At 45.7% G+C, this 23,879-nt stretch overlaps 1 protein-coding gene across 2 annotated transcripts in view; it reads right to left on the bottom strand.

The window, feature by feature from the left end:
* The window catches only part of DAD1 (defender against cell death 1), a 28,928-nt gene extending 5,049 nt beyond the window's left edge, over positions 1-23,879 (bottom strand). Inside the window, exons 1-2 of one of the 2 annotated variants that reach the window (XM_002718058.6) lie at positions 23,628-23,879; positions 7,048-7,222 (exon numbers count right to left, since the gene is read on the bottom strand). In XM_002718058.6, coding sequence (XP_002718104.5) covers positions 7,092-7,222; positions 23,628-23,838 — 342 coding nt within the window. In that variant the 5' untranslated portion in view covers positions 23,839-23,879 and the 3' untranslated portion in view covers positions 7,048-7,091. The remainder of the gene's footprint in view (positions 1-7,047; positions 7,223-23,627) is intronic. The other variant, XM_089309946.1, reaches the window with a different exon arrangement.

Genomic DNA, 23,879 nt, shown 5'->3' with positions numbered 1-23,879 from the left:
AATAGGCTAATCCTCCACCTAGCGGCACCGGCACACTGGGTTCTAGTCCCGGTCGGGGCGCCAGATTCTGTCCCGGTTGCCCCTCTTCCAGGCCAGCTCTCTGCTGTGGCCCGGGAAGGCAGTGGAGGATGGCCCAAGAACTTGGGCCCTGCACCCCATGGGAGACCAGGAGAAGCACCTGGCTCCTGCCATCGGATCAGCTCGGTGCGCCGGCCACAGCGCACCGGCCACGATGGCCATTGGAGGGTGAACCAACGGCAAAAGGAAGACCTTTCTCTCTGTCTCTCTCTCTCACTGTCCACTCTGCCTGTCAAAAAATAATTAAAAAAAAAAAGAATAATTAGTAAAGAATTAATCTTACTTTCCAACCAAGAGGAAAAAAAACACATCTCATTGTGCCTACCTGAGCAGATTTTCTACAAATTTAAGATAGTTCCTTTCTGGGGAACCTATTTGGTAGCTGGAATGAATCCAGTCTAAGGTAGAAATGCCAAAGTGAAAATGAAATAAAAACTAAATGGGCCTCTCACCAACAAAAAATTAAAAATTATTGCCAGTGAAAGGTCATTGTTGAGAACAATAAAAGGTTTAGAACAAAGCAAAGAGGGAGCTCTCACACTGGCAAAAGAAGGAAACAAAGCGGAAATCTGAGCATCCTCCCTGTACAACAAAACCCTTCGGCCACCGTAAGGTTCCTTGCCCTTTTGTTTCTAACTCTACACTACCCACTTCTGGCCAGAATGGAAAGTAACCCCCGACCCTGCATCTGAACCCACTTGGCCCTCTGCTGCCCTCCTATGCCTGGAAAGAAACTAAGTCCTACTGCAAAGATCAGTTCAGTGGTTTCCTCCCTGACACTTCACTTCTCTCAGCTTAGTAGTACATTCTCCAGCACAGGAACAGACTCCCCACTAGGTGGCAGTGGAACCTAAAAAAATAACATTTGGATTCCCTACCAAAGGTAATTCTCCAGATTACTATATTTTAACTGATGAATTCGAAAAGCCAACACAATTGCATGTTTGTAAACAGCACTGCCTGTGAGGGTTAAAAATGTTCTACCCTGCAGCCCCCTTGCTCCAGCTAAGATTAAACACTATGAATTTTTAAGACCTGTGGGAGAATGGTCTCCACTATAAAAACAAAGCAGCACTAACAAGGTTTTAGCACAGGCTTTTGGCACACTCTCCCCAGGAGCTGCACATATTACCCACCTGGGTTTGTCCCAGTTTATCTCTTCCTCAGATCCAGAGCTCAGGTCATCAGAACCTGAATTCCCAAACTGTAACCCAATGTAGTTCTGTCCCTCTTTTCCTCATTTCCTTCAGAACTACCTGAGACCGGCTTTCTTTTTTCCACAAAGGCAGAGAGAGAGAGAGAGAGAGACAGAAAGAGAGAGAGGGAAGGAGGGAGAAAGAGAGATGGAAGAGATATCTTACATCCACTGATTCACTCCCCCAAACATCCACATAGCTGGAGCTAGGCCAGGCAAGAGCCAGAAGCCTGGATCTCAATCTGGGTAAGACAGACTCAAGTACTTGAGCCACCTTCCACTGCCTCCCAGGTGTGCATTAGCAGGAAGCTGGAATCAGGAGCGCAGCCAAGACTCAAACTCAGGCACTCCGACACAAAGCAGGCATCCTAAGCAGCATCTTAACTGCTGTGCCAGACATCCACCCCTAGGCTGACATTTTTTTAAAAGAATGTCACTGGGGCCAGGCTGTGGTGTAGCAGGTAAAGCTGCCACCTGTAATGCCAGCATCCAACATGGGCACCAGTTCATGTCCCAGCTGTTCCACTTCTGATCCAGCTCCCCACTAATGGCATGGGGAAGGCGGCAGAAGATGGCTAAGTATTTGGGCCCCTGCACCCACATGGGAGACCCAGATGAAATGCCTGGCTCCTGGCTTCAGCCTAGTCCAGTGCTGGCAGCTGTGGCCATCTGGAGAGTGAACCAGCAGATGCAAGATCTCTCTCTCCCTGTCTTTAACTCTACTTTCAAAATAAACAAATATGGAAAAAAAATTTTTTTAAAGAATTTCACAAAGCAACACAAAAAAAATACATAAATGACAACAGAAAGTATGCAAAATTTTAAGTAAATCTGCTGAGCTTCCATACCATACATTCTTTCAAAACTTGGTTGCCGCCACATGCCAAACACTGATCATCACTTCAGGTGTGCCCAGATTCTTGGGGCTCAGAGGCTCATCAGAAGAGTTTTTACTTTTATATCTTTATAATACAAAAAAGGAGCATTTCTTAACCACCTGGACCTATATCCAGTACTGTCATCAGATTGGGTAGCTAACTATACTATACGGTGTCCCAAACTGCTATCTGTGACCATGTGTTCAGGATACCGTAGTCTCAAGTTTGGAAAACACACTTATATTAACAGATCTAGCTATTTTATTAGTTCTGGGTAAACAAAACTGCCATGAAGTCTTACAGGACAGGAAAGGAACTAGGTCTGGAGAGGGTATCCAAAGGGAACATAGCTGAACCTATCATGTTTAATCTGTTCAAAATCTGCTAATTCCAGGTGGTGAATACAAGGGTGTCTGCCACATTTACACTGGTATTTTTTTCTGCCTTTTAGAAACCATCATAATAAAAGTGAAGAAAGGGGGGCCAGTGCTGTGGCTCAGTGGGTTAATGCCCTGGCCTGAAGAGCCAGCATCCCATACGGGTGCCAGTTCGAGTCCTGGCTGCTCCACTACTGATCCAGCTCTCTGTTGTGGCCTGGGAAGACAGCAGAAGATGGCCCAAGTCTTTGGGCCCTGCACCCACGTGGGAGACCCGGAAGAAGCTCTTGGCTCCTGGCTTCTGATCAGCACAGCGCCAGCCGTTGCAGCCAATTGGGAAGTGAACCATTGGATGGAAGACTTTCTCTTTCTCTCTTTCTCTTTCTCTCTCTCTCTCTCTCTCTGCCTCTCCTCTCTCTGTGTAACTCTGATTTGCAAATAAATAAATAAATCTTAAAAAAAAAAAGTGAAAAAAGTAAGTATTAACTTTTTTTTTTTTTTTTTTTGACAGGCAGAGTGGACAGTGAGAGAGAGAGAGACAGAGAGAAAGGTCTTCCTTTGCCGTTGGTTCACCCTCCAATGGCCGCTGCGGCCAGCGCACCGCGCTGATCCGATGGCAGGAGCCAGGAGCCAGGTGCTTTTCCTGGTCTCCCATGGGGTGCAGGGCCCAAGCACCTGGGCCATGAAAAAAGTAAGTATTAAGGTGAAGACAGTGATAACAAAACTGTGGTTCTTTTTAAATTTGCTTCTTTAACTCTGCAGTTGACAAACACTATATGATAAAGCAACTTGAACAAAAATGAAGTATAAAAATAGTTGTGAGATCAACATTTAGCCTAGCAGTTAAGATGCCAACCTCCCACATCAAAGTACCTGAGTTCAGTTCCCCAGTTCTGGGTCCTGACTCCAGCTTCTTGATAATGCAGACCTTGGGAGGCAGCAGGTGATAGCAAGTGACTGGGTACCTGCCACTCTCATGGGAGACCCAAGTTAAATCCCCAGCTCCTGGCTCCAGCTCCCCCACCCATCACAAGCCTTTGCCAGCATTTGAGGAGTGACTGGTAGATGAGAGTTCTGTCTCTCACAAAAGTAAATAATATATTTACAACAAAATTACTTTTGGAAATCAGGCTAGATTAAGAGTCTTATTAATGCTAAGTTTTCTAGCAAGGCTCTCTGAACTCAGTTCCTTGTATGTAAATGGGAAGAGCAACCTATCCTCGTGAGGTTATTTTGAGTTGGATGTGGAACAAGAAGCACTTAAACACATGACACATAGTGAGCACTCCATGTCTGATAACTGAGAATATATTTTTTAACTCCATGCCATTTTGATCTGCCTTTTTCAGAGTAGCTGCTTGTTTTAAATGTCACCCTCAAATTCAGGCAAGACCAGTTACACTATAGATGTCTATTTTTTTATGCCCAACTTTCAGTTGGAAAATATGGAGACTGTTCAATCTGTTTAATCTTACCTTCTGAGCTGTTATAAATATTGTGAGCTCACCTGGAAACTATTTGAAAAGTGTTTTGGCACACTACACATAGAGCTGAGTTAGAAGCACATAAAAGGGGTAAATAAATGTGTATTTACCAAACTGGCAGGGGCACAGTGTAGTGTACGTCAGATGAAGGATCTCTGTGGCAAGTACTCCGGGCAATCCCTAGAGAGGATGACTTTTGTGTGAGCATACTCTCTATAGAATGATTTAACACCCCAACTGAGATTGGAAGATTTTGCTGTACCATAATTCCCAGCTGAACAGGTGGCCTTGGGTTGTTAATATGGTCTGCAGTACACAGTTCCTGCTGAGCCTGCTTTTTTGTCTCTGTTTTTGTCATAATTTTGAAATAGTAAGCTCTCTGCAGCAGTCTTCCTCCAATCACGACAGCTCTGGGACATAATTTCCCATGATTTGGTATCTCCCTGAGCCTAGAGAACATCCATGAAATGTTTGCTCTGTCCCATTCCTAAATATACACCATGACTCAGTGACACAAAAAGAACTTCAGGAACCTGAGGTAAGGCAACCAGACTTACAACCTCTCCAGCACCCTCTACCAGAGGGCCCAAGAGCCACTCATGGTATTCTAATAAGAAAGTCAATGCTGTGGCCGGCCTGTGGTATAGCAGTTTAAGCTGCAGTCTGCAGTGCCGGCATCCCTTATGGGTGCTGGTTTGAGCCCCAGCTGCTCCACTTCCAATTCAGCTCTCTGCTAATGCACCTGGGAAAGCAGTGGAAGATGGCCCAAGTGCTTGGGCCCCTGCACCCACATGGGAGACCCAGAAGAAGGTCCTTGCTTCAGCCAGGCCCAGCCCTGGCCACTGCGACCATCTGGGGAATGAACCAGCAAAAAAATGGAAGATTTCTCTCTCTCTCTCTGTACTTCTTTCAAATACATAAATAAATCTTTAAAAAAGAAAGTCAGTGTGGGTCAGTCTCCCAGCTGCACGAGCTTATCCACTGGTAACAGTTAACTGGCACTTGGTAAGAGCTGTTGTCTACTGTTCAGATAACTCACCTGCTGGCCCTGCTACAGATGGCATCGTCGCCACTTTCTTGGACTCTCACAGATCCTTAGTGAGGCTCTAACTATATTGTGTTTTAACTCTTAGCCCTCCATGCCTCTGCTCTACTAGACTGTTCACTTCTTGAAAGCAAGAGCCACATTTCACTTTTCTCTGTATTCTTTTTATTTATTTATTTATTTTTTTTTTTTTTTTTTTTTTTTTTTTGACAGGCAGAGTGGACAGTGAGAGAGAGAGACAGAGAGAAAGGTCTTCCTTTGCCGTTGGTTCACCCTCCAATGGCCGCCGCGGCCGGCGCACTGCGGCCGGCGCACCGCGCTGATCCGATGGCAGGAGCCAGGAGCCAGGTGCTTTTCCTGGTCTCCCATGGGGTGCAGGGCCCAAGGACTTGGGCCATCCTCCACTGCACTCCCTGGCCACAGCAGAGAGCTGGCCTGGAAGAGGGGCAACCGGGACAGAATCCGGCGCCCCGACCGGGACTAGAACCCGGTGTGCCGGCGCCGCAAGGTGGAGGATTAGCCTAGTGAGCTGCGGCACTGGCCACTTTTCTCTGTATTCTAAAAACAAGGCATTAAATGGCAAGCTGAGAACGAGGGAGGGCTACGTGGAGGCAGGGATGGGGAAAAACTCATCTTAATCAGGTCTCCAAGAAATTAAGTTGTATCAGAACAGAATAAAATGGTTCTCAAGTGTTTTCACTGAAATAAACCATCTGTCAACGTATCACTACCAAAAACGAAACCTTACCTAAACTAACAGAAGTGTTTTTCAGGCAATACAAAGGAAAAGACTTATGGATCCTTATAAGTAACTAATTATGTATGCCAGAAAATGAAGTCGCTGCCACATTACTGCACGTATTCTGCACATGACTGCTCTCTTGTGTTAAGAGTTCTGCAGCTTAGTACAGAACTGAGAGCTTTCCAAGTAAGGACAGAAGAGGCTGATCCTGGAATATGCACCTCCCAAGTATGATGGTATTTCCTAAGGTTGTCTTTTCTCTACTACTCAGTAACAACAACATTAAATTTCTGTAGTGCAAGGGCAAAGAAAACAGTGCACATGTTCATCACTAAGTTCACTAGGGTACTGGAAAGAACACTGAGCTAAGAGCACTCCTGGAAAAAGGCACTAGTCTACAACCACTTAACTACATGGTCAGAGAAGACCCTGGGGTGCTCAGGGCCCATGTTTCCTTATATATAACGTAACAGTGTTGACTGACAGTTTAGAAAACCCCATGTACTTATTAGAGTTTTAGGATTATGCTTAGGAGGGAGGGGAAGAACATCACACATGAAGGCAAGGCCAAGCAGAGAAGGCTAGTCCATTTCTGTCAATCAAAACAACTCCAGCTTTACTTTTGCTTTTTATACCAGAATTCCACATAAGAGTTTGTTTGGAAAAGAACAGTTCCAGTGCCAAAAAAAGGGGAAAGGATAAATGAAACAAACAGCATCCCTTCTTACATTTTAAAGTATGTTCCCCAGTGAATCCAATTTCCTCATATATTTCTACTTCAGGACACATAACTAATGACCACAGTCTTTCATTTAATGTACACCAGATGGCCAGGTATAAATGAGTACCAGGTACAATGAAGACAAGGACCCATCAGTTAAAGTCACAGATCAAAATCAGAAAAAACTAAGAGCAAATCTAAAAGCAAAACCTACAATTCAAATCTCTTCCAGTTATGAGCTATGTTCGTGGAGCTACTGGTGTAGAAATTAATGTATTAGCTATAGGCAAACATTCATTTTCTATTATCTTAATGATTTGCCTAACAGTGAGAAGGCAATGACCAAGAGCGGCAGTACTAATGAATCACGATGCTATTAATGCATACTTTACAGACCAATGGAAAATTCTGCAAATGTCTTTATCAGCACTATGGGAGCACTGCCAACAGAGATCAGAACCAACCCATTTAATTTCTCTTCCTAAAATCAACACAATGGGACAATGGTTATTATGATCTTCACTTACATAATTCCCGTCTCCTACTCCTCAGGTAATTGAATGAGAATGATTCAGCCAACAAAGTTCATGACCACAAGGTGCAGGATGGTGCTGGCAAAGAGAAAATCAGCAAAGGCTCGCTCTGGGGAGATGCCTTGGAAATCCGCTTTGTTCTGTGGGTTGATCTGTATTCTCAGGCAAACTACATGGAGAAAAACACAAATGTGGTTACCTAGAGGTATAACACAATTATGACTACAAATAGCACACTCAACCCTATGACACAACAATTTCACACTAACTGAAATGACTGCCATGTGTATTAAAATGTATGTATAGGACAGGCATTGTGGCACAATGGGTTAAACCACTGCTGTGACCCTCGAATCCCAAATCAGAGTGCCTGTTCAAGTCCCGGCTACTTCAGCTAATGCACCTTGGAAAGCAGTGGATGATGGCCCAAGTACTTGGGTCCCTGCCACCCACTTGGAAGACCTGGATGGAATTCCAGGCTCCTGGTTCGGCTTGGCCCAAAAGGCTGGGGCAGCCATTTGAAGAGTGAACCAGCAGATGGAAAACTGATCTTTCCCTCTCTCCCCTTCTCCTTGTCAATCTGCCTTTCAAATAATATATACATAAATCTTTTGCAAATGAATGTATAGGAAAAATACCCGTAACTCCAAACTAGAAAAACCTAGGTGTCTATCAACAGTAAAATGGATAAAGTATGGCATATGCAAACATAGTATTATACAGCAATAAAAAAGAACTTCCACTATACACAACAGGTATGAATCTCAAATAGGTTAGGCAACACAATTCAAACACAAAAAGTGCATGCTGCATGATTCCCTATATGTTAAGCTTAAAACTAAGCAAAACAAATCTATGGTCATTCAAGTCAGCAGTGCTTTTTCTCTTTCATGAAGGGAGGGGTGACTGGGAAGATGCATGCAGACTTTCCAGGTGCTGATAAGGCTTTATATCTTAAAAAAAAAAAAAAAAAAAAAGCTTTATTTATTTGAAAGGCAGAGTTAGAGAGAGAGGCAGAGGCAGAGAGAGAGAGAGAGAGAGAGAGAGAGAGAGAGTCTCCCATCTGCTAGCTCACTCCCCAAATGACCACAATGGCCAGAGATGAGCTGATCTGAAGCCAGGAGCCAGGAGCTTCTTCCAGGGCTCCCATGTGGGTGCAGGAGCCCAAGCGCTTAGGCCATCTTCCGCTGCTTTCCCAGGCACATTGGCAGGCAGCTGGATTGGAAGTGGAGCAGCCAGGACTCAAACCGGCACCCGTATGGGATGCCAGCACTGCAGGTTTACCCACTATGCAACAGTGCTGGCTCCAGTAATGCTTTATATCTTCATCTCGGTGGTGGTTAAATGGATGAATATAAAAATTCATGAAGTTGTACACTTCATTTTTGTATTAACTGCTTGTTAAAGGAAAAAAAAAAAGACTTAGAGTTACACTAAAAACCAGACACTCACTCAGATTAAAACATATATAACTGGCCGGCACCACAGCTCAATAGACTAATCCTCCGCCTGCGGCGCCAGCACCCTGGGTTCTAGTCCCGGTCGGGGCACCGGATTCTGTCCCGGTTGCCCCTCTTCCAGTCCAGCTCTCTGCAGTGGCCTGGGAATGCAGTGGAGGATGGCCCAAGTGCTTGGGTCCTACACCCACATGGGAGACCAGGAGAAGCACCTGGCTCCTGGCTTCGGATCAGTGCGGTGCGCCGGCCATTGGAGGGTGAACCAACAGTAAAGGAAGACCTTTCTCTCTGTCTCTCTCTCTCTGTCCACTCTGCCTGTCAAAAAAATAAAAAAATTTAAAAAAACATATATAACCAAAAACCCCTCAGAATCCTCTTATCTCCCAAGTTAAAGGGTTTGTTGTTTTGTTTTGCTTTGTTTTGTTTTGAAGAGTTATTTATCTATTTAGGAGGCAGAGTTACAGACAGAGGGAGGGAGAGACAGAGAGAGAGGCCTTCTTCCATCCACTAGTTCAATCCTCAAATGGCCACAACAGCTGGAGCTGGGCCCATCCAAAGCCAGAAGCTTCTTCTGGGTCCCCCATGTGAGTGCAGGGGCCCAACCACTTGGGCCATCTTCTTCTGATTTCCTAGGCCATTAGCAGAGAGCTGGATTGGAAGAACAGCTGGGACTCGAACTGGTGCCCCACGCAGAGGCTTAACCTGCTACGCCACAGCACCAGCCCCAGTTAAAGATTTTTTCATTATACCTAAATGGAAATGCAGTTGAAGCAGCAACAAAAGGACTGAGCTGAACAAAAAGTTGTTAAAATGTGAGTTTCAGGACAGATGTTTGGCTCAGTGGCTGAAGTAAGCAGTTGGGACACCTGCATCCCATATCAGAGTGCCTATTCAAGTCCCTGCTCTGCTTCTGATTAGCTACCTCTAAAGTGCGCCCTAGGAGACAGCAGGTGATGGCTCAAGTACGTGAGCCCTGGCTACCCATGTGAGACCCATGTTAAGTTCTAGAGTCCTAGCTTCAGCCTAGGCCAACCCTCGCTATTTCAGGTATTTAAGGAGTGAACCTGTACACAGAAGATTGTTCCCTCTCTGTCTCTTTTTGTCTCTCTGCCTTCCAAATAAAATAGGCTTTTAAAAACTTGCAAAGGTGAATTTCTATTTTCTAGTGGAAATGTGCATAACAATGGATGGCAAGGATTGTAAATATGGTATGTTCATCTGTGAGTCCCTCATAGCTGTAGATAAGCTGTCTTTGAACTCAAAGTTCTAGTAGCTGCTTGTTTGTCTCAAGAAAGTCAAGAGACCTGTGCCGTTAACTCTTCAGAGAGCTCTCACTACCCCATTCTATACGCTTAGATTCTAACACGGTACATTAGCAAAAATCACCAGTGACATGAAAAGGAAGCTCCAGGAGTATACACTTCCAAAATATCTTTCTGCCTGTGATAAATTATTACGCTACTTTAAAAAAAACAAATTTGCTTCAGGCTAGCATTCATCCCATCACTGACAAAGAAAAGGCAACGAACTGAAATCTAATCCAAAGGTCAGAAAACTATCAGACTAGTTCTCCAGAGTCTATCACCATGGCAACAGCTTTCATTCACTTAAAACATGTAAACACTATGGAAGCACCACTGATCTTCGCAGGCACCTCAGACGCTTCAAAATCTGAAGGACACTGACTGAAGCAAGGGCAACCAATTAAAATCCTGCTGCGGGAAGTACAGATTGGTTCCTCCGTTTGGGAGAGCAAGTGGCAATACCTATTAATATTTCAAGTATTTTCACCTTCTAACTAAGGGATGTTTCTTACAGAACAAAGACATTCCAACAGCAATGCTTGTAAAGTTAAATAAAGTTAAAAAGATGAGAGCAGCCCAATGTCATCTAGGGGATTAGTTACATTACACTACAGACCCACAGTGAAATCCCATGCAGTTGTTCAAAATAAGATGAATTCTCTATTCACTGGCAGCAAAGTTATCAAGATATGCAGTGAAAAAAAAATCAAAACAATTATTTCATTCCATATGAGGGTACTAAAACAAAACTCATGCAAAATGTGTGCTTTTAATTCCATTTTCCATGAACTTTTTGAAGACCTCCCATGTTTCTTTCAAAAATGTTATTTACATGTAACATATTTTTAAAATATGTTAATTATTTGGTCATTTTTTAAGGTAGAATCTAGAAAAAAATCTGAAGAAAAAGATACCAAATCATTAGCAGTGGTTATGGGGTAGAGGATATGGGAGAGCACTGGGAGTAATATGAGGGGACAAAAGAAAAACTCTGCAAAGGTTAATACAGGGGCCAGCACTGTGGAGTAGCAGGCAGAGCCGCTGCCTACAGTGCCCACATCGCTTATGGGCACGAGTTTGAGTCCCAGCTGCTCCACTTCTTTTTTTCTTTTTTTTTTTTAATTTGACAGGTAGAGTCATAGACAGTGTGAGAGAGAGACAGAGAGAAAGGTCTTCCTTCCATTGGTTCACTCCCCAAATGGCCACCACGGCCAGCGCTGCGCCAATATGAAGCCAGGAACCAGGTGCTTCTCCCTGGTCTCCCATGCGGATGCAGGGGCCCAAGCGCTTGGGCCATCCTCCACTGCCCTCCCAGGCTACAGCAGAGAGCTGGACTGGAAGAGGAGCAGCCGCAACTAGAACCGGTGCCCATATGGGATGCCAGCGCCACAGGCAGAGGATTAACCAAGTGAGCCACGCACTGGCCCCTCAGCTGCTCCATTTCTGATCCAGCTCTCTGCTATGGCCTGAAAAACCAGTAGAACACAGTCCAAGTCCTTGGTCCCCTACACCCACGTGGAAGACCCGGAAGAAGCTCCTGGCTCCTGGCTTCAGATTGGTGCAGCTCTGTGAGCCTACTGGGGAGTGAACCAGCCGATGGAAGACCTCTCTCTCTCTCTGCCTCTCCTCTCTCTGTGTAACTTTTTCAAGTAAATAAATAAATCTTAAAAAAAAAAAATGAACACAGTAATGAAGTGCTGTTATCATGATTATGATCATTGTAAGCCAAGTTATTTGTATGACAATGTTAAGAAACAGAGACCTTGGAGCCGGTATTGTGGTGTAGTAAGTTAAGCTGCTACCTAGAACACTAGCACCCATATGGAAGTACCAATTCAGGTCCTGCCTGCTCTGCTTCCCATCTAGCTCCCTGCAAATGTGCCTGGGAAGTCAGTGGAGGATGGCTCAAATGCTTGGGCCTCCACTTTCCACATGTGAGACCTGGAAGAACCTCCTGGCTCCTGGCTTTGTCTTGGCCCAGCCTTGGTCCTTGCAGCCATTTGAGGAGTAAACCAGTGGACAGAAGCTCTCTCGCTCAGTCGCTCTCTTTCTTTCTTTCAAATAAATGAACAAATCTTGTTAAAGAGAAATGCAGAGTTCAAGATCCCACCTCAGACTTCTTGTACCAGAATTTGCATTAAAAAAAAAAAATAATCAGAGGCCACAAAGATAGAAAAGGCCTCCAGGGTTATAAACACCAACAACATTTGATGATTAACACGATTAACAGGACCAAGAGATGGCAAACGGTGGGTATGTAAGATGAGAATGTGTGAATCACCTGGGACATTTTCCAAAGTATAGTCATCACTTACAGAATCTGGTTACACCATCCCCAGGAGAACGACAAGACTTCCAGAGTCTTCATCACTAATAAGAGTATCCTATCCCTCATATGCACCAAGGAACAAAAAAGGTAAACACCTGCTCTAAAGCTCGTGCTAGGGGTGAGTGGGCACAAGGGTTAAGGCCCTGCTTGAGATACTCACACCAGTATCAGAGTGCTGTTTACATCATCCTTCTGATCCAGCTTCCTAATAACACACCTAGGAGGCAGCAGAGGATGACCCGAGTACTTGGGTTCCTGCCACCCACCTGGGAGACCCTGACTGAGTTCCTAGCTCCTGGCTTCCACCTGGCCCAGGCCCAGTTGTGGGCATTTAGGGAATAAGTGAATCAGCAGATGGCAAGATCTCTATATCTCTCTCTCTGTTTTGTGTGTGTGTGTGATTTCTGATTTCTCTCTTCCCCTCCTCCTCCCTCCCTCTTTCATTGACACTCTACCTTCTAATAAATTAAAAAAAAAAAAAAAAAAAAGCAGCCGGCACCACAGCTCACTAATCTAATCCTCCGCCTAGCGGCGCCGGCACACCAGGTTCTAGTCCCAGTTGGGGCGCCGGATTCTGTCCCGGTTGCTCCTCTTCCAGGCCAGTTCTGCTGTGGCCCAGGAAGGCAGTGGAGGACAGCTCAGGCCCCTGGGCCCTGCACCCACATGGGAGATCAGGAGGAAGCACCTGGCTCCTGGCTTCGAATGGGCGCAGCGCACTGGCCTCAACAGGCTGGCCATAGTGGCCATTTGGGGGATGAACCAACAGAAAAAGGAAGACCTTTCTCTCTGTCTCTCTCACTGTCTAACTCTGCCTGTCAAAAAAAAAAAAAAAAAAAAAAAAGCTTCTCCACCACTGGTCCTTCAGGATCTTCTTGAGCATGTCTAAAGATGGAAATCTACAGCCTCCTGAAGCAGTCTGTTCAGCAATTCTGACTCTATCTCCTTATATTTTCATTCCTTGAGCAAAATATTTATTGAACATCTGCTATGTACCATGCTTCATTCAGATGCCGTAAGAATGGCACAGAACAAGACAAGGAGGCTGGATCCCAAGAAACTTACAAACCTCTGGAGAGAAATATAACACATAAACAAATAAACAAGGAAGTATCAGGTAGTGATGAGTGCTATGAAGAAAATAAGATAGGATTAAAAAAGAGTTACTGGGAAGCTATTTTTTATTTAATGATCACAGAAAGCCTCCTTAGAAAGACACTACTTAAGACCAATACTTGAAATGTCATGAAGCAGCTATAGAAAGATCTGGGGATAGAGTGTTCTAGATAGTAAGAATGATCTTGAAATGTTCTAGAAAGACCAAGGTCAGACCACTCAGCCTATAATGATCAAGGGGAAGTAGACAAAGGCCAAATTCTGTAAGGCTCTGTAAGACTCAGAGAAGAGTCTGCACTTGGTTCTAAGTGCTATGAAACAATATTTCAAGAGTTTGAGCAGATGAGTAAAAATATGCACTTTTAAAGGCTGCTAGAACTGCAACATGAAGAATGGTTTGTAGAGTTAAAGAAAAAGATGAGTTACTGGCCGGCACCGCTGCTCACTAGGCTAATTATCCCCCTTGCGGCGCCGGCACACCGGGTTCTAGTCCCGGTCGGGGCGCTGGATTCTGTCCCGGTTGCCCCTCTTCCAGGCCAGTTCTCTGCTGTGGCCCAGGAGTGCAGTGGAGGATGGCCCAAGTGCCTGGACCCTGCACCCCATGGGAAACCAGGAGAAGCACCTGGCTCCTGCCATCGGATTAGCGCGGTGCGCCGGCCGCGGTGTGGTGCGCCGGCCGCAGCACACCGGCCGCGGTGGCCATTGGAGGGTAAACCAACGGCAAAAGGAAGACCTTTCTCTCTGTCTCTCTCACTGTCCACTCTGCCTGTCAAAAAAAAAAAAAAAAAAAGAGTTACTAAGGAGTCAAAGAGCTGCAGAGAATGCTAGTACAAATGGAAGTGAAGACACAGCTAAGCAAAGAAATAAAGTGAAGGGATCTTGAACCACGCCCTCAAGCCAGTTTAGTGTCACAAAATGTAGGAAGGAAAAACCACTGAGGTGAGAGGAATACGCAGGATGGTGTCATAAAAGCTTTTGGATCAAAGTATCTGACGAGAAGCAAACCGCGTGAAAATGAAGGCTGCTGAGCAGTCAGGCAAGGTGGAGCAGACCACCAGCAGGTATGGCAAATACAGTCAGAGCAGCGTCAGTGAAGTCAGGACAGAACACCACAAAGAATAGGTCAGGGAAAGAACGGACGCAAGAAAAGAGAAACAGCAACAATTCTTTCAAGAATTTTTGTGACGATGGAGAAGAAACAGGAGAGTAGCTGGAAATATATCTGGGGGGTCAAATGGAATTTTTGTTGAGTATCTTTAGAACATATTTGTATGATGGAAATGATTCAGTAAAGAGAAACTAATGATGCAGAATGGAGGGCTAACACTACAAAAGCTGAGTCCTTGAGATCCAACAAGACTGGATCACCTGCACAAGTAAAGGAACAGGCCTTCAACAGAAGAGACATAGCATGACCATGGTGGGGTAAGTCAGAGTGTGAGCACAGAAGCAGGTGGGTTGCTATGATTCACTGGTAGCAAGAGGAAGGGTTCCTGTCTATTTTTTAGTAAAAATAAATATATAAATAAAAATCATCAACTGAGAACAAAGGAAATACAGAAAAGCGATATTATGAAACATTTTGGGAAAGTGAAACCTGTTAGGGAAGCATACTGCAGGACCACTAGGCAGCGTTAGATGTCCATTCTGTTCCTGTTCTTACCAATAATCCTCCATTAGCACAATACCCACGTTTACTTGTCTGTATCTCCCACCAGATTATAAACCCTGTGACAGCAGGGATGGTGTCTATGTGCTTCACAGGTAAATCCCTAGCACCTCAGCAAAGGAGGTGGCACATTTTTGCTCAGCATTCCTTAAATTACTATATGCATGCTCCCAGTTTACCATATGAAATGAAAGGTCAAAGTCAGCTCTTACCTGCAAGGGCTCACCTACCAGAGACTCATGAAAGAAAATACAATACAGTACAAAACTGGGCTTGCACATGCTCACTCTCTCTCTCTCTCTCGCTCTCTCTCACATACACACACATGGCAAAACAGAAGCATAGGAGAAAGAGTTAAATCTGCTGGGAGAGCCAGGGAAGGGTTCCCGAAAAAGTAGCACTAGTGCTGAGATCTAGGGAGTGAAGGAATGGGGCCTGCATTGTGGCACAGCAGATGAAGTCATCGTGTGGGACAACATCCCATACCGGAGTGCTGGTTTAGAGCCCCACTGCTTCGCCTTTTTTTTTTCTTAGTTTATTTGAAAGTCAGAGAGAAAGGGGGGTGGGGGAAGACAGAGCGAGAGAGAGACAGAAAAGAGAGAGAGATACCGTCTATCTACTGGTTCACTCCCCAGCTGGCCACAACAGCCAGGGCTGCCCCAGGCCAAAGCCAGGAGCTTCTTCCAGGTCTCCACATAGATAACAGGAGCCTAAGCACTTGGACCATCCTCTGCCTTTTCCAGGCAGCTGGATCAGAAGTGGAGCCGCTGGGACACAAATTGGCACCCATATGGGATGCTGGAATCACAAGCAGCAGCTTTACCTGCTACACCACAATGCCAGTCCCACTGCTCTGCTTCTTATCTAGCTCCCAACTAATATGCCTGGGAAAGCACAGGGAGACAGCCCAAGTACTTGGATCCTTGCCAGCCATGTGGGAGATGTGGATGGAGTTCTAAGTTCCCAGCTTTGGCCTGGCCTAGCCCCAGCAGTGGTGGTCTTTAGGAGCGTGAACTAGGAGACAGAGAGCTCATCCACCTCCACCTCTGTCTCTCTCTCTCTCTCTGTCATTCTGCCTTCTAAATAAATAATAAATAAAAGTTGTTTTTTTTTTTTTAAAGTGAAGGAATTTTAAAGTCACCCAAGCAAAGGTAAACAGCTTCAAACATCACAATGTTTAGGGGATGTGTTCAGGAAGTAGCTCAATTACACTGGAGCAAAAAAGTAGGGAAGGCAGAGGCAAGAGATGTAGATGGAGACAGAGATGAGGTCAGATCATGCAAGAACTTGTTTGCCACAAAAAGAATTTAACTTTAGGAACCACAAATTTTATGTGGGGAATAACCCAATTAGATTTGCAAACAGGGAAAGACAAACTAAAAGCAAAGGCACCAGAGATAGCAAGGATGATTACAGTAGTCTAGACAAGAGATATTGAAGCCCAAGAGGATTAAGAGGTAACAATGGGAGGCCGGCGCCACGGCTCACTAGGCTAATCCTCCGCCTAGCGGCGCCGGCACACCAGGTTCTAGTCCCGGTCGGGGTGCCGGATTCTGTCCCGGTTGCCCCTCTTCCAGGCCAGCTCTCTGCTGTGGCCCAGGAGGGCAGTGGAGGATGGCCCAAGTGCTTGGGCCCTGCACCCCATGGGAGACCAGGATAAGTACCTGGCTCCTGCCATCGGATCAGCGCAGTGTGCCGGTGCAGTGCGCCGGCCGCGGTGGCCATTGGAGGGTGAACCAACGGCAATGGAAGACCTTTCTCTCTGTCTCTCTCTCTCACTGTCCACTCTGTCAAAAAAAAAAAGAAAAAGAGGTAACAATGGATATGAAAGTTATTTAGAAACAGGACTATCAGGCGAACTTCTACTCTTTTAGAAAGCCATAGCTGGAGTTACTATTAGGATTTAGGATGCACAAAATTGATGGATAATTCCAAAGGAGATGCTGCATACCAGTCCACACAGCCCAATTGCTCCCGTGAGTTAGAAAACTACTCAGATTTTTCTCTTTCAAATTCAAACTGCTGTTAGATTTGTAATCTACAGAACAAAACTTAAAAAGTAGAAACTGAAGCAGGCATGTGACACAGCAGTTAAGACGTCAGGTTAGGCGCCTGCACCCCAGATTAAACTGCCTGGGTTTAAGTTCTGACTCCACTCCTGATTCAGCTTCCTGCTAATATGTACCCTGGAAGGCAGTAAATGATGGCCCAAGTGCTTGGGTCTCTGCCACCACATGAGATCCGGAGTGAGTTCCAAGCTCCCAGCTTTGGCCTGGCCCAGTCCTAGCTGTTGTAGGCATTTGGGGAATGAACCAGTGGGTATAAGATTTATCTCCATCTATGTATCTGTCAGTCTCTTTGTCTTTCAAATAAATGAAAAAATTTTTTTTAAATTTTCAAAGTCAGAATTTTTTCACATAGATGATACAAGAGAAGTTGTAAAATGACTTAAAAAACTGGTTTCAAGACCAAAGGCTATTTTAAGAATAGTATTACTGTTTCCCATTTCAAATGAGCAGAGATTTCAGTTAGGTAGAAAAGGAAACCAGAAGGGCTGCCAACAATGGAATGCTACACTAAAAAGACAGATGTCCTCCTCTAGGGATAGCCAAACATAACGTAAACAGCAGCTGAGGATATCGGAAATTTGTCTGGAAGAAGAAAATTATTCTGCCTCTGAGGTCTTTTAAAGCCTACTATACTAAACTTTGCTAATCCAAAACAAAGATCTCGCAATGGCAATTTTACACTTTTGGTTCCTTCTAGAAACCATGGTATTATGTTTTGGATGTGGTTTGTCTCCAAGAGTGCAGGTGTTGGAAGCTTGGTCCCTAGGATGGTGGTACCAGGAGGTGGTGAGAACTTTAAGAGGTGAGACCTAATGGGATTTTCTCAGGTCACTGGGGCCATGCCCTCCAACAGGGTAAATTCTTTTTATTATTATTATTTTATTTGAGGTAGTTACACAGAGGGATAGAGAGAGAAAGGTCTTCCATCTACTGGCTCACTCCTCAACTGGCCACAGTGGACACAGCTGGGCAGATCCAAAGCCAGGAGCCAAGAGCTTCTTCAAGGTCTCCCATGTGGGTGCAAGGGCCCAAGCATTTGGGCCATCTTCCACTGCTTCCCAGGTGCATTAGCAGAGAGCTGGATCAGAAGAGGAAGGGCCAGGACACAAACCCAAGTGCCTGCATGGGATGCCGGCAGTGCAGGTGGAGATTTAGCCCACTACGCCACAGTACTAGCCCCAGGATAAAGTAATTCTTGAGGGACCCTGAGTTAGTTCTCATAGGAGGGTTGTTATCAAACAAGTCTGACCACTGCCTAGCCTCTCTGGCTTCAGGTTACACTAGCTCCCACCACTGTAATGCTGTCCACCACAAGGCCTGCACCAGAGGCTGGTGCCATGCCCTTGAACCTCCAGAAGTGTGAGCTAAAAAAACTCTTTACATTCAGACTCAGTAATGTTGTCACGGTAACATAATAAATGTGGCTACGTCTCCCATTTTCATACCACCAGGACCAAGAGCAGCCTTTTTAAAGGGATGCAGCATTTTGGCCAGCGCCGCAGGTCACTTGGCTAATCCTCCACCTGTGGCGCCGGCACACTCGGTTCTAGTCCCAGTCGGGGCGCCGGATTCTGTCCCGGTTGCTCCTCTTCCAGTCCAGCTCTCTTCCGTGGCCTGGGAGTACAGTGGAGGATGGCCCAAGTGTTTGGGCCCTGCATCTGCATGGGAGACCAGGAGGAAGCACCTGGTTCCTGGCTTCAGATCGGCGCAGCACGCCGGCCATAGCGGCCATTTGGGGGGTGAGCCAACAGAAGGAAGACCTTTCTCTCTCTCTCTCTCACTGTCTAACTCTGCCTGTCAAAAAAATAAATAAATAAAAGGGATGCAGCATTTTTTTTTTTTAATTTGACAGGTAGAGTTAGTGAGAGAGACAGAAAGGTCTTTCTTCCATTGGTTCACTCCCCAAGTCACCACCACGGCCAGCGCTGCACCAATACAAAGCCAGGAACCAGGTACTTCCTCCTGGTCTCCCATGCGGGTGCAGGGCCCAATCACTTGGGCCATCCTCCACTGCCCTCCTGAGCCACAGCAGAGATCTGGACTGGAAGAGGAGCAACCGGGACTAGAACCTGGCGCCCATATGGGATGCTGGTGCCACAGGTGGAGGATTAGCCAAGTGAGCCACAGAACTGGCCCTGCATTTTAATTTTTTTTAAAGATTTATTCATTTTATTTGAAAGTCAGAGTTACACAGAGAGAGGAGAGACAGAGAGAGAGAGAGGTCTTCCATCCGCAGGTTCACTCCTCAATTGGCTGCAACAGCCAGAGCTGCGCCGATCCTAAGATAGGAGCCAGGAGCTTCCTCCAGGTCTTCCCATGTGGGTACAGGGACCCAAGGACTTGGGCCATCTTTTACTGCTTTCCCAGGCCATAGCAGAGAGCTGGATCGGAAGCAGAGCAGCCGGGTCTTGATCCGGCACCCATATGGGATGCTGGCACTTCAGGCCAGGGCTTAACCACTGCACCACAATGCTAGCGCCAAGGGATGCAATATTTTAAACTGGTTTAAAATATGCAGATCAATTTCCAAAGAGGATAGGAAAAATTATCAGATGCAAAGGAAGTGGAAGAACATAGCCAAAAAAGAAATAAAGGAACTTTCTTCTCCAATCCATCCTATATGCTAACACCAATTTTAAGTTACTCCTTTATTCAAAATTGATAATAAACTCAGATTCTTCCTATTACCTACATCCCAACTTCCTTGACCTGGCACTCAAAGCTCTAACATTAAACACCACCTAATCCTCCAACATAATGCCCTACAGTATCCTTTCTCCCCCAAACTGGCCTCCTCCATTCTCTTCCAGCAGGAACATACCACAGAAATGTCAGCACCATAAATAGGTATAAAGCTTCCTTTGCCAGAAAAAGGCCAAGCACGTGAATTTCAAATTTCCCACAAAAACCAATCTCCAGTTTTATCTGGGTTAACAAATGGCAGAGAAAGTAGGAGTTAGTAAAGTCAATATGTCAAAAAAAAAAAAAAAATACAAATTAGGAGCCAGCATTGTAGCAAAACAAAGCAAGCCTCCCAGCTGCTTCATTTTTTTTTTGTTTTAATTTTATTTATTTGAAAGAGTTAGAGAGGCCAGCGCCATGGCTCAATAGGCTAATCCTCCACCTAGCGGTGCCGGCACACCAGGTTCTAGTCCCGGTCGGGGCGCCGGATTCTGTCCCGGTTGCCCCTCTTCCAGGCCAGCTCTCTGCTGTGGCCCGGGAGTACAGTGGAGGATGGCCCAAGAACTTGGGCCCTGCACCCCATGGGAGACCAGGAGAAGCACCTGGCTCCTGCCTTCAGATCAGCGCAGTGCGCAGGCCGCAGTGCCGTTGGGTGAACCAACAGCAAAAGGAAGACCTTTCTCTCTGTCTTTCTCACTGTCCACTCTGCCTGTCAAAAAAAAAAAAAAAAAAAAAAAAAAGAGTTAGAGAGAGAAATAGAGTCAGAGAGTCCTTCCATCTGCTGGTTCACTCCCCAAATGACCGCAATGCCCAAAGCTGAGCTGAGCTACTCCAAAGCCAGGAGCCAGGAGCTTCTTCCAGGTTTTCCATGCAGGTGCAGGGGCCCAAGCACTTGGCCATCCTCTACTGCTTTCCCAAGCCATAGCAGAGAGCTGGACTGGAAGTGGAACAGCCAAGACTCAAACCGGTACCCATATGAGATGCCGGCACTGCAGGCTGGGGCTTTAACCTGCTGTGTCACAGTGCCGGCCCCTGCTCCATTCCTGATCCAGCTCCCTGCTAACATGCCGTGGAAGTCAGTAGAAGATGGTCCCAGTACTTAGGCCCCTGCCACTCAAGGAAAACCAGAATGGAGTTCCTGACTCTTCACTTTGGCCTGGCCAAGACCTGGCTGTTGCAGCCATTTGAAAAGTAAACTAGCAGATGGAAAAGACCTCTCTTTGTCCCTGTCACTCTGCCTTTCAAATTAAAAATTAAATAAATCTTAAAAAAAAATGCAAATGATACCCCTGGGTAACAACAATGAACTGACATGAATTCTTTTTTCTGAAGCCACTTTCGTTTCTCTGGCCCTGTAATCTGTTAGATCTAACAGATTCCACCCCCTCCATCAGCCCCACATGAACATTCCCTCTCACTAGGTATTTTCTTCAATATTAAGCCATCCAGTTCTCACTGGAGTGAAGGAAAGAGACGGCCAACTCAATTTTAGACACAACATGCTAAACATAGGCCTTGGCATAAGCAAATGTCGAGCCCTCAATAACCTCTGGCTTGGGGCCGGCACTGTGGCGGAGTAGGTTAACACCTTGGCCTGAAGCGCCAGCATCCCATATGGGCGCCAGTCCTAGTCCCAGCTGCTCCACTTCCAATCCCACTCTCTGCTATGGCCTGGGAAAGCAGTAGATGATGGCCTTAGTTCTTGGGCCCCTGCACCACGAACCTGGGAGAAGCTCCAGTCTTCTGGCTTCGGATCAGCGCAGCTCTGGCCGTTGCGGCCAATTGGGGAGTGGACCAGTGGATGGAAGACCTCTCTGTCTCTACCTCTCTCTTTCAAATAAAGTAATAATAATAACAATAATAAAAACCTCTGGATTCATTACATTAACAATCTATTAACTCTAGTCCATGCCTACTCTTCAGCAAATCACACTCATCCATATAGCACTGAAGTCATTCTTAACCCAAGAGGATTTTTTGAAGCCAAGGTGACCTGGGCAGAGAATGCTTCTTTTTTTAAAACCACCTGTCAGATCCCATGTTCTTCTACTCTTCCAGATCTGAAGACAAAAAGCATCAAACAAAACCAGTCAGAGGCTCTCATCAAGGTTCCCTCTCCAGGCTGGCTAATAAAATTGTAAGTCATGAATAATACTGGGTGGGCACGCAGAGCACAGAAGGTAGTGTATTGGTCTACCAGATGATGGAACACATCTTGAAGGCCAGGATGCAGCCACAGAGAACTAGGTCTTGATCACCCAGGACAAAACTCAAAGATGATGATGATCAAATTGAAAAATCTAAGTACCTCTGGTATATCTAAACTGGCTATGTCAATGTAGAGATTTTTAGATCTATAACTTTTAGGAGGCCCCAACTATAAGTGAAGTCTCCAGGCAATTCTAATGCCATATTTTGTCTGTACCACAACTAGACTATAAATTCTTTGAAGACAAGGAATACAGTCATATACCTGATGTACTACCCAGAACATTTACCATAATACTTTGTAATCAACTCAAAATACAACTGATGTGGCAGCGCTAAGGCACAGTAGGCTAAGAATCTACCTGTGGCACCAGCATCCCAAATGTACATTGGTTTGTGTCCCAGCTGCTCGGCTGTGGCCTGGGAAAGCAGTAGAAGATGGCCTAAGTGTTTGCGTCCTTGCACCCACATGGGAGACTCAGAAGAAGCCTCTGGTTCCTGGCATCAGACAGGCCCAGTTGTGGCCATTTGCGGAGTAAACCAGTGGATGGAAGACCTTTCTCTTTGTCTCTCCCTCTCTCTGTCTGTAACTCTATCTCTCAAATAAATAAAATAAAATCTTAAAAGAAAAAACAAACTGGTGAACTCACTGATAATCACGCTGCAAACATAAATCGGCATGTTTTCAAAGTCAAGCAGATGGCAATACCACTGACTGGAAGGCCCACGGAAGGCCACTTATAAACTGGACTGGCTAACTTTCCCTAGGCCAAACTGTAGTTGGTATCCACTGAACCTTCTTGGGCAAGAAAGGTGAGATTTCAGCAAAAATACACAGAAAGCCTCCTTTAAATGTGGCCATCTACATGGTTACCAAATGTTGCGAATCAGAAGGAAAGATAAAGCTAAAGTAGAATTCCATAAATAAAGTTTGAGTTCAGGATAGTGAAATAGCATCTCTAGCCACAAGAAACAAGGAGAAGCAGCTAAAAGCCAAAACTGAGTAAACTATGATTTAACAAAGCACCTATATATTCCACGCACTTTCCTTGAAATGTTTCACTCGAAGTTACTAACGTTTAGGCCAAGGTGACAGCGATGATTCAGAGTTGGGTTTTTCTTTTTAAAAGTCTACCTCGGGGCCAGTGTTCTGGCGTAGCCGATGCCGGCGCTGGTTGGAGACCCGGCTGCTCCACTTCTGATCCAGCTCCCTGCTGATGTGCCTGGGAAAGCAGTGGAAGATGGCCCAAGCACTTGGGAGACAATTGAAGAAGCACCTGGCTCCTGACTCCTGACTTCAGCCTGGCCCAGCCTTGGCCATTGCAGCCATTTGGAGAGCGAACCAGTGGATGGAAGATTCTCATATTCATTCTCTCTCTCTCTCTCTCTCTCTCTCTCTCTCTCTCTCTCTCTCTCTCTCTTATTCTGCCTTTCAAATAATTAAGTAAAACTCTACTAACTTTAAAGTTGTGCTAAAGTCTCCTGGACCAACGGAAAGTGAGGTGGATCCCCAACGCCCAGCAGCGTGAACTGGTTTCTTCAGATACTTCATTCCAGCTGTTTGGTTCCAGACACCTGACACCCTTTCTGAGCCTCACCTTCCCCCCTCAGAGCGAGCGGACAATCCCGGCTCTCCCCAATCCTCCACCTAGGATAGGGGTCCGAAATAAAACAGAGTACTGCGGTCAAAAGCAGCGCACCTAAGCTGCACATTACTATCACGATTACTAACGGAATCATTACCCGCCAGGATGAAGCTCCCCACACAAGAGATGAAGCCCGACAGGAAAGAGTTGAAGGGGAAGGTCCCCACGAGGAGACAATAACCGAACTGCAGCGCCCCGGTCAGAAGTATGTACAGGAGATAGGCGTCCAGCAACTTCAGGCGCTGCGGCGTAGAGCTCAAGTACTCTTCCAAGAAACGCGAAATTACCGACACTACCGACGCCGACATGACTACACCACAGGTACTCGGGCCCGCGCTCCTCAATTCCC

This window comes from Oryctolagus cuniculus, chromosome 12 (genome assembly GCF_051225735.1).
Source record: "Oryctolagus cuniculus isolate XC-2025 breed Fujian yellow rabbit chromosome 12, ASM5122573v1, whole genome shotgun sequence".
Lineage (NCBI taxonomy): Eukaryota > Metazoa > Chordata > Mammalia > Lagomorpha > Leporidae > Oryctolagus > Oryctolagus cuniculus.
This window is presented reverse-complemented; position numbering and strand designations above follow the sequence as displayed.